At 32.3% G+C, this 11665-nt stretch overlaps 1 protein-coding gene across 2 annotated transcripts; it reads right to left on the reverse strand.

The window, feature by feature from the left end:
• Positions 1-5261: 5261 nt before the first annotated feature.
• Positions 5262-11284, reverse strand: LOC122294959 (protein ALP1-like). 2 transcript variants are annotated; one of them, XM_043103949.1, is made up of 3 exons: positions 10899-11284; positions 10627-10793; positions 5262-6565 (listed from the first exon to the last, which is right to left on the reverse strand). In XM_043103949.1, the coding sequence occupies exons 2-3, from the start codon at positions 10754-10756 to the stop codon at positions 5523-5525; spliced, it is 1173 nt and encodes a 390-aa protein (XP_042959883.1). In that variant the 5' UTR covers positions 10757-10793; positions 10899-11284; the 3' UTR covers positions 5262-5522. The 2 variants fall into 2 exon arrangements, with proteins under 2 accessions (XP_042959883.1, XP_042959882.1); XM_043103948.1 differs by having other exon boundaries at positions 10627-10797; positions 10899-11282.
• Between the last annotated feature and the right edge of the window lie 381 nt (positions 11285-11665).

Below are 11665 nucleotides of genomic sequence, written 5' to 3' on the forward strand. Positions count from 1 at the left end.
TTAACTAAAATTTTATAAAGTTAAAAAATTGTTTGAATATAATTTTTTAATGTAATTTTTATTTTAAAATTAAAAAGAAAAAGTTTTATTTTAAAATTAAAAAAAAGTTTTATTTTTTCCTTTGGAAGTTTAGAAAAATTGTATTGGGTTTTGTGTTTGGATAATGATAAAGTAATGATTACATGAAAAAGCTAAAAACTTAAAATTGAGAAGTATTTTGTAATTGAGTGATGTTTGGGAAGGAAATTTATCAAAATATCTTATAATATTTCAGAATCCAAACTAGCCTGAAATGTCTATTTAGGCCTCATTTGGTTATACATTTTAGATGAGATTAGATGTTTTGTTAAAAATTAAATAAAATATTGTTATAATATAATTTTTTAATATTAATTGTGTTTTGGAATTTGAAAAGGAAAATGCTAGAATGTCGCCTGAGTTTGTCTCCTCACTTTGACCACTCATGTATTTAATTTTGGTTTTTATTTAATGATTAAGGAAGTAAAATTTATTGATATATTTTTCTATTTTTTAAAAATATTTAAATATTTTAAAAAAATATGAAAAGAAAAACAAAAGAAACAAAAAATAAAGTTTGTGCTAGGCGACACGCCTTGCTGTTATTGTTGGGCGGCAACCTAGCATTACTCATTTGAAAATGTTGAATTATTATTATATTTTGTATGAAAATTTGAAAAAATTGTAATGATTAGATTAGATGAGTTGAGATAAAATTAATCTTTTTCAGAGAGAGAGAGTGTGTGTTAAGGTATAGTTTATTTTGTTTGTAATCTGTGCTGAATAGAGTTGAAAAAAAGAAAAGAAAGGATAGATGTAGAAGGGAAGGGGATAAAAAATGAGAAGGAAAGAGGAGAGGGAATATTGGGCCAAACTGAAATAAGGAATTGATTATAGAAGGGAAAATCAGAGGGGAGCGACTTGCTTTTGCAAATCATCCTTGTGATTACTGCAAGAAGTTTACCTGTTTGGCGGTGTCTCTAACAGAGATTTCTTTGAAAATTAGGCTTTTAAATTAGGAAGGAGAGCATTGAATTCTGAACTCTCCTTCCATTGTTTTTGTTTTTTTCTTGTTTCTTGTCAAGAGGTCGAGGGTCCCTTTAAAGACTCTAGAACTGCTCAAAATTAGTGTTCCTGAGCATTGATGTTAAGACAGCCAGCTTGTTCACCACCATCTCAGATTCTCATTGCAGAGGTGCAATCAAAGTAATTTTTGCAAAGAAAATGTGCCCGGCCCGTGCCCGGTGGGGTGGGGAGGAGGGGTGTGTGGAGGTTGGCGCATAATAAGACACGAAAGCCTTGGCTTCCCCCTAGTAAACATACCTCTCCTGCATGGTCTTTGAATTCTCACAACTTTCAAGAACACTAAACCTATTTCCATTATTTAATCCAAAGAAAACGAAGAAGCTATAGCAATGCAGAAATAGTAGAACATCATATTCAAGAAAAATTTGAAAAAATCTATCATCTTAAATGATGTACTCTACATGTCGACTTGAGCATATAATGTGGGCTAAGCAAAAAACTTTTCAATGTTCACGTGCACTCATTATTTCTCCTCCTTATTTATAACCGTGCTCTCTCAAACAACCACATGATGCTCGGCTTGTTTTATTTGGTTACATAGTTTAGATGAGATGTGATGTTTTATTGAAAACTAAATAAAATATTATTATAATATAATTTTTTTTAATTAATTTTGTTTTAAAATTTAAAAAAGTTGAATTATTTATTATATTTTGCATGAAAATTTAAAAATATTATAATGATTAGATGAATGTGATAATTAATATTTGAAGATGAAGATAAATTTTTCAAGACATGATCACATCTAAAGAATATTTTTTTAAATTTTCAAATCCGATGCCACATATCTTCTTATTGAGTTTTACTATAGGCTAGTAAGCTTTTACGGGAGGAAAATTTTTTTTATACTCAAATAGGTGTGTAGATCATTATACATATTTAGTAAAGTGTTTACATAATATAATTTGATTTGAAATATAAATTTTAAATTTTGAATTTTACAAACCATTTAAATGATTTGTCAACTTGAGAATAGAACGCAGGCAAAGCAAAAAACTTTTCAATATTCATGTGCACTCATCATTTCTCCTTATTTATAACTATGCTCTCACAAACAACCATATAATGCTGGTCTTGCTTTATTTGATTATACAGTTTAGATAATATCAGATGAGATGTTCTGTTAAAAATTGAATAAAATATTATTATAATATAATTTTTTAATATTAATTTTATTTTAAAATTTGAAAAAGTTGAATTATTTATTATATATTATATGAAAATTTGAGAAAATGATAATGATTAGATGATGTAAGATAAGATAGTTTAGTATTTGATGATCAAACCCGGCCTTAATCTTTGGCATGCTACAAAACTGTTTTTGCCTGTAACAAAAGAGTGAGAAAATATAGTAATTATTCATCATTGTATTATTTTTTATGGGAACACATGCATAGTAGTTGTATTCATTACAGCACTAAATAAAAATTTTGTATACATATATATATATATATATATATATAGGTGTGTGTGTGTGTCTAAAATAATATTACCTATCATTCTTTTAATATTCATCATCAATCTCATTATCACAATGTAATATTATAATTAATAATTAAAAAATTATTTATTTTATTTCACTTACTTTACTAATCATTTAATATCATACCGGCATCTTTTTTAAAAGACTATTTATTTTATTTCACTTACTTTACTTTACTAATCATTTGTGTTATTCCTTTGTGATTAACGACGGTCACGATTGCGACTTCAAATCTTTTGACAAAAAATGACATGTATAATAGTTTCAATATGATTAGAAAAATTTCGTAGCAATTGTGGTTTTTTTTTGTATATGAGATAAAGAATTCATGTTTGATTATAATTAAATTAGATAGACAAACATAATAATATATCATGGGTCTTACATTATTTGAGTCCTACACACATAGCATTCAATATTATATATATATATATATATATGTATATATATCTCAATCTTCTTCCAAATGTAGTCATCCGTTTCTAGCTAGCTAACGAGGAATTAGAGAGTTTCTTAATCTTGTTTTATGAAATTAATGTAAACTCTCCCCAAATGTCAATCTGTCGTGCATCCATAGTGATCGTGAAAAGTTTAGATCAAAGTGGTGTGAATCATGCACTGAGAGCAGCCCATGGGTTGATAGGTGTTGGCTTGTCTTTTGGAGTAGTATGATTTGCCAACGACAAACTCCGTGATGATTTGTCAACAATTAATTCCGTTTGTCTTGCTTACCTGACACGTTGGAATATGACTCGGATGTCTACTAAGAGTAGTCATGCTATTAATGGGTCATCTAAACTTACCGTTCATGTAGCTCTTTTGAAGTAGCATCACCACTTAGTATCACATCATTTATTAAAATAAATACGAAAAATGTATATTTAAATAAAAAGAAAAAAGACATCTAAAAATATAAAAAGAGAAAGACTGCAACTCTAAGTTCCCTCTAACATTTTGTATTTATATTTTTAATTTTTTAATAAATTATGTGGCATTACATGGTTGTGTCACGTTAAGAGAGTCATCTAAGCAATAAAAAATATTTAAATATGTTAAAAAAATATGAAAAGAAAAAAAAAAGTAAGTTTGTGCTAGGCGACACAGCCATCGGTTGTTACTGGACATCAGCTTAGCATTACCCATTTGAAAAAGTTGAATTGTTATTATATTTTGTATGAAAATTTGAAAAAATTATAATGATTAGATATGATGAGATGAGAAGAAATTAATTTTTTTCTTAGAGAGAGAGTGTGTGTGTTAAGGTATAGTTTATTTCGTTTGTAATATGTGCTGAATAGAGTTGAAAAAAAAGAAAAGGATAATGATAAAGTAATGATTATATGAAAAAGTTGAAAACTATAAATTGAAAAATATTTTGTATTTGAATAATATTTGGGAAGAAAATTTACCAAAATATCTGATAATATTTCAAAGTCCAAACTTGTTCGAAATGTCTATTTAGGCATTGTTTGGTTGTATAGTTCAAATGAAATGAAATTAGATATATTGTTGAACGTTAAATAAAATATTGTTATAATATAATTTTTTAATATTAATTTTGTTTTGAAATTTGAAAAGGAAAATACTAGTATGCCGTCTGAGTTTGTCCTATCACTTTGACCACTCATGTATTTATTTATTTTTAATTTTGATTTTTACTTAATAATTAAGGAAGTGAATTTTAATGTATTGGTATATTTTTTTTATTTTTTAAAATATTTAAATATGTTAAAAAGATATGAAAAGAAAGAAGAAAAAGCAAGTTTGTGCTAGGCAGCACAGCCATCGGTCATTATTGGGCGGTAGCCTAGTATTACTTATTTAAAAAAGTTGAATTGTTATTATATTTTGTATAAAAATTTAAAAAAATTGTAATGATTAGATAAGATGAGATGAGAAAAAATTAATCTTTTTCTTAGAGAGAGAGAGTGTGTGTGTGTGTGTGTGTGTGTGTGTGTGTGTGTGTTAAGGTATAGTTTATTTTGTTTGTAATCTGTGCTGAATAGAGTTGAAAAAAGAAAAGAAAAGGATAGATGTAGAAGGGAAGGGGACAGAAAATGAGAAGGAAAGAGGAGAGGGAATATTGGGGCCAAACTGGAATAAGGAATTGAATATAGAAGGGAAAACGAGAGGGGAGCTACTAGCTTTTGCAAATCATCCTTGGGTTACTGCAAGTAGTTTACCTGTTTGGCGGTGTCTCTAATAGAGATTTCTTTGAAAATTAGGCTTAAATTAGGAAGGAGAGCAGTGAATACTGAACTCTCCTTCCATTGTTTTTGTTTGTTTGTTTTATTTTTCCCTGTCAAGAGGTCGAGGGTCACTTTAAAGACTCTAGAACTGCTCAAAATTTGTTTTCCTGAGCATAATCATTGATGTTAAGACAGCCAAATGAAGCTTGTTCGCCACCATGTCAGATTCTCAGTGCAGAGGTGCAATGAAAGTAATTTTTGTGAAGAAAATGGGGGGCATAATAAGGCATGAAAGCCTTGGCTTCCCCCTAGCAAACATACCTCTCCTGCATGGTCTTTGAATTCTCACAATTTTCAAGACTTTCAAGAACACTAAACCCATTTCTATTATTTAATCCAAAGAAAACGAAGAAGCTATAGCAATGCAGAAATAGTAGAACATCAGATTCAAGAAAGCGAAGATGTGGGATGATGGCAACAAAAACTAGAAGTGAGAGAGCCAAATCTCTTTAGCAGCATTGAACAAGTCCCATAATGGTGCACATTGTTATTGTTATTACTTCTTGAAAATCTTACCCTGTAATGCAATTTTATCTAAAAAGTAGTTTACAATTTAGGACTAAAACAAATAAATCTGACTTTACCTATGTAATTTTAAGGAGAACCTGAACTGGAACCTCTTTTATATAAAATTAAAAATAACAATCTTTAACTAACTAATTCAAATACCAGAAATGAAAATTTAGTTAGCGAGGCAACCTTCCAGACAGGTACATTGACAGCTTATCTCTCAGATGCACACCCTTTATGTCGACAGTTCCACAAATCTGTTGGTGGTAACCAGGGTCATGGTTGTGAGACAAAGGTGCTTCATCCTGCACATCATCCATATCAATAAGAATGTTATGAAGTAGACAGCAAACAAGAATAATCCTCGGCAGCCTATGCTTGTCAGGTCTCCACATTACTCCTTGGATGATCCTCCACGTCTCTTTCAACCTTGCCAATGCCCTTTGTGCCACCATCAGAGTGGCATGATGCCGCCTGTTGAACTCTTCCCTTGACTCCGATAGTTCTGTGCCTTCATAAGGGATGATAAGATACGGCAACAAGGGATAGCCCAAGTCGCCAATTATGTATTCCCTTATTTCTGATCCTTCAGAGAGCTCTAAATCTTTCCCAGTCAATCTCTCCCCTTTATCACAGAGTTCGTAGAAGTTTGAACTCTGAAGCACCGACCAGTCTTTCATTTTTCCTGGCCATCCAGTGACTATGTCCCGAAACCTCATGTCTGGGTCCACAATTGCCTGCAACACCATGCTATGATTCTTCTCAGGATCGAGCCACACATTACTTGTGGGGTCCGATGCAGGCAAACACATCATGATGTGGGTGGTATCAATCACACCACAACAATTAGGGAGGCCTCGCATTCTCTCGAATTTAGATTTTATCTCTGTCATTTCTGTATCAGATGAAGGCCAATTCAGGTGGTGAAGCCCTCTTTCTTCCATGGATTCCACAAAACGCCAGGTCACTTGGGAGACAGTGGAGTGGTTCAACCCAAATGAATCACCAACCGTCACTAGTGACTCACCAGAGCTCAGTCTTCTTAAAGCTACAGCTACTTGATCACATAAAGACATAGGCTTGCCATTTGCAAACACAAAATGTGCAGACTTAGCTATCATATCTTCCTTCACAAGTGAGCATATGTAGTCAAAGGTTTTTCTGGATACCTTAAAAACAGATTCAAACCTATCTATACCCTTGGAGGGAGATGGAAGACCTGCAGTGACAAGCAGAGGAAAGAGAAAGTTACAACTCACAAATGTGAGGCATTTAAATTAGGCCCCAGCGCTCTTTGTAGGATTTAGAAATACTTGAGAAAGAACTGGTACTATCTCAATCCTCAGCTGTGTAGCAAAGTCACTTTGTAACAGATGACATAAAGAGCATAAATATAAATAACATAATATGAAGAGTATAATTTTGTTTGCTGTATGATCAGAAGGGATTCTCAAAAACTAAGGTGTTGGAAAAATAAAAATAAAAATAAAAGATAAGAACGTGATGCAGCCAAAAGAATCATTTATTGTGTTAATTCATACATGCAAAACATTGAAACTTATATACAAGAAGACGACTAAGAAAAAAGCATGATAAGATAAGATTGTTGACCAATATAATAAGTAATCTTCTTCACAGCACTCATTGACCACAAGATCATTTAGTTGTGACTTGCAGTTATAAGATTGAGAGCTACTTTGTACTAACCAATTTTCTATAGTGAAGTCATTTCAGCTTTAAGCAGAACCCAGTCCAACCTTGTCCCAAAACAAAGACAAAAATATAGATCATGGAGTGCTAGCTGGCTTTGGAGTCTAAATATGTATTAAATGAGTGATATATGTTAGACGGCTTTGAAATGTTTTTTTGATGGGACTAGACCTATCAAACTGAAATGTTATAAGGTGAACCACCACACTTGGCTGTTAACGACCAGAGCTACAGCAACTGTCTAAGACGGAGAGAAGGGAAGAAGAGACAAATAAGTGGATTGTTCTGGCTTTCATTGTTTGATTTGCAGGTGAAGGGAGAAAAAAGAAAGTATGAAGGAAAAATCCCAAATCCAAAATTATTTTCAGTATTTTTTGAAAATGTATTGAGGTCTCCAAAATTTTAGTAGAAGGTACACATACATCTCACAAACAAAGATAAATGAATTAATAATTAAAATTTTAAGGGGAGAGATAAAAAATAAATTAATAATAAATTGAGTAAGTTACAACCTATTCGTGTTTTTCATTCATATTACGTAACACAAGACTATCAAATGTGAATGAAATCAAACAATTTAGAGCAAGAGTTAGATCATTTCTAGTCTACCTATGAAACATATCTTGTTGCTATCAATGGACCTGGAAAAATACCTCCATTCCAAGTTTTCAGACGTTTGGAACCATCTATGAGTGCAATAATTTGAAAGTTTATATTAATAAATATTAGTCACGGGTGCACTACCAGTGGAAATAATCATCCAAAGCATATTCATTTGTTAATAATTTCCCAACTTATCAGCCTTATGGGGCAATTCGTCCTGCATGACTGCTATTAATGGTTTAGTGAACGTTACAAGGTTTTAGAAAACCACTAGTTCCCCACTAAGCAGAAGCAAAATCACAGCCATAAATGCCTTGACGTTTCCTTCAAACTTAATTTTTAGCAAATAGTTGAATCAATTTTAAGCTTCAAATTACAGAGAAGGCAAAACTACAGTGTACACTATGAATAAACTAAAATGTACCAAGTTTCAAAACCTAACGAGAACTGCGATTTGTACTCTATTTGAGCGTTGATTGAGACCATCTAGTTGAGCAGCCACTAACTGATTCCAAAACTAACATTTGAAATTCCTATAGCAGCCAGTAACTGGTTCCAAAACTAGCATTTGAAAGCCCTATAGCAGCAATACATCACACGACATTCACTAATACAGCTGCATTTATCATATTCACTCACATTCTGCATTCATACATGAAACATCTTTTTATATTGACTCTTTTGGATTTTATCTCAACTAAAGTAAGGATTCACCTAAAGTGGAACAACATTTTTTGAGTAATGCTACTCATTATCCCAATTCTCATCATCCCATGATGTGGCATTAGATGATTAGAGACTATTTATTATATTTTATTTGTGAAGCTATCATTTAATACCACATCATGAGATGATGAGAAAATGGATGACGAATAGATTTTTTCTTACAAAAAATCCAATTGGTAATATATCGATGATTACTACCTTTATCATATTCTATGAATACATTGAATATTTGTGACTTTTGAGAATTAACGCTTAAAATGAGGCACAGCGCATAATGGTTTAAATATTACCCAAGAAATGGTGACAAAAAATACATATTGAAATCAGAATGACTTCCATTACTAATCAAACTAAGTTAATTAATAAATTTCATCATTTAGTCTACATACAACAAATTATATTTCTAAGCAAATGTGACACGAGAAATACAGTTGCTACTACTTGCCTTTTCCTGCCCCAGTATGATCTTACATTTCTTGAGATGTAACCGCAGGGCAGCTAACCCAGGAACACGTTCATAAATATACCTATTCAACGGAGATGATTGAAACAGGTCTAATGCAGCTGTTAATATCATCCATGAAGAAAATTACTATTTTGAATTTTCTTTGAAAGGATGACCTCATTAGCATATATGAATAAATTGATACCTAAAAATCGCGACCAAAAAAATGAACAACCCAACCATATTGCTGCACTAAACAAGCTGGCTTATTTCTTTGCACCAACTTTAATGAACAAGTGAAGATGGAAGGAAAGCCAGACTTGATATACATATATGAATCAAAATGAGCTTTACTCCATGAGTAAATTGTTCCATCTTATAAAAAAACCAATCATATTAAACCCGTGGTCGTACAAGTGTTGAGAATCTACAAACTTCAGAGCTTGAAAATTAATGAGTGCATGTATGAGTGTGAATAGAGCTGATGGTCAAAAGTTCATTTTTCTCTTTTTTGGAGAAGTGAACTCTATTTGACCACTATTTAGTCCAGATGTATCCTTCTCTCGACCATTTTATACAAATCCATGCAAAAGATCAATCATCATATTCTTTAGGCAACATGGCCGGAAGACCATTGGCAGCACAACTCATGGATGGTATAATTAACAAAAACTCTCTTGACTACAACGGCTATTGATTCTAATTTTTGAACTTTTTCCTACTCCAGTTGCTATAATGAGCCTCTTTACAACCAGTTCTATCTGTAGTAGCAGAGTGCCAACTGATTTGCCACTTTAAGTAATTCCCAAAACAAGTTTCGCTTTCAACTCTCTCTAATGGAAACGTTTGAGAATTTTCTTTTTTGACGTAAGACTTGGTAGTATTGGTCCATAAAATTTGCTTTAAAAGATAAAAAATGAGTCTCTAAGCAAAAAACTTACACAACCAAATGATAATTTTGAAATAAAAGAAATAGGGAAAAAGAAAAGAAGAGGGACCTTTAACATTAAAGCCTGTAACATGGGCTGGCTATATAATGGAAGCAGTGAGTCAGCGACCACACTGAACATAAGCAATCTAGTATTCTGAAGAATTCTCCAAACTGAACATAAGCAATCTAGTATTCTGAAGAATTCTCCAAAATCCAGACAGTTAACCCTATCATCATTCAAATACCCTATTTTTTTCTCCAATCGGCATAAAGAGACTGAATTCATTTCATGGTAAAGTAGGATTATCATTCAAAAGATAATAACAATGCTCCTCGAATTTACAAGTTAGATAAAACACCTAAGACTACTGTTTTAACATATGTCTTCTTTTATAAGCAATAAATTTCATTAAAATGCGCAAAAGGCAATCCACAAGCATTCTCCGACAAGAAAGATATCATTCTCGTCTTAGACGGGATCATTAGTATCTGATTTAGTTTTATTCTACTTTCTACATTCTATAAGAAAATCAAACGAGAATGTCGGCGGATGTTTGAGACCCCGCTGCTGAGCCGAAGTGATTTAGGATGCTAAAAAGACGATTTTAAACTAAGATTAGGAATTCTTCTAACATACAACTATACCTGTGGTATGTCAGTATATAAACCGTATGAGAAATAAAGCATAAACCCATTTGAATTAGACAAAATTAAACTCGACCCACCAACAAAAATCCATCAATTATAAATAGAAAGCGACATAACCATTATACCAAGAACGATCATCAAGAGCAACAATATAAACATAGCACAACCGAAAAAGAAAAAAAATAGGAAGGCAATCATAATCTCAAAGAAGATATACCATTGATTCTCCTTGAGAACTCATCCCACCAATCTAGAGGCCCCTCCTCCGGGGACCCAGAAGCAGAAGCATTTTCTTCACGCTTCTTCTCTGTCTTTTTCCTCTTTCTGAACCCTCTTACAGGACCCATCAGCGGAAACAATCAAATTGAATCAAAACCCAGAAACCTACCTGCATCAAACAACCACAATCATAAAATAACTGTACAAGTATTCACCAAAAAAGATAAAAATAAAAACAATACCCATTTGTGATAGTACAATAGTATATACCACGAGCACAGGAAGATCACGAAACAATGATGAAAGAGGAAGTGGCTCGTAACATGCAAGGAAAGCGTTAGTTGCTGTGTTTTAATAGCTGCTTGCGTGCGTAGGTCTGTAGAGGTGTTTGAAACTTTGAAGCATGCAAAAAAAGAGGAAGCTTGATGAAATAGGTAGAGAAAGAGAGATGGAGAAACTATATGAGGTTAAACGGATGGAAAATCCAAGCAACACATCTGGGTTGGTGGCTGTTTAAGACAATGTGGCAGGAAAACTGAAAAACATTGACACACAGATGCTTTGGCAGAGAGTCTCGCTCTCACTCCACATTTTAGATTTCCCAGTGACGAAGACTTGCTTTAAAGAGGTTTGCTTCGTTTAGTTGTAGTCCTTCATATTTATATTTTGGAAAAAGGTAAAAGCATCTTCTCATGCCAAATGATAACATTGTTTTGAAGAAATTAAGGATCGATTTTTGGGTAAAATGACAGACATACCATCAAGTCTTTCTTTTAAAATTTTCCAGAAACTGGTAAAGAGTGTGATCCCTTTCAACATAGTAAGAACGAATTTTCCCTGCTAAGGCTAATTTGGTCATTTTTCTGGTAATAAAATGGAAAAGGCTTTTATCTTACAATATATATATATATATATATAGATATTTTTGAGAGTACGTGACTCCAATTTTATTTTAAAAAAATTAATAATAAAAATTGAGTGATAATTTGAATGATGCGTGAACTTCGCTGCCATTGACATAGAAGCTTCTTTTTTTT

This window comes from Carya illinoinensis, chromosome 14 (genome assembly GCF_018687715.1).
Source record: "Carya illinoinensis cultivar Pawnee chromosome 14, C.illinoinensisPawnee_v1, whole genome shotgun sequence".
Taxonomy (NCBI): Eukaryota; Viridiplantae; Streptophyta; class Magnoliopsida; order Fagales; family Juglandaceae; genus Carya; species Carya illinoinensis.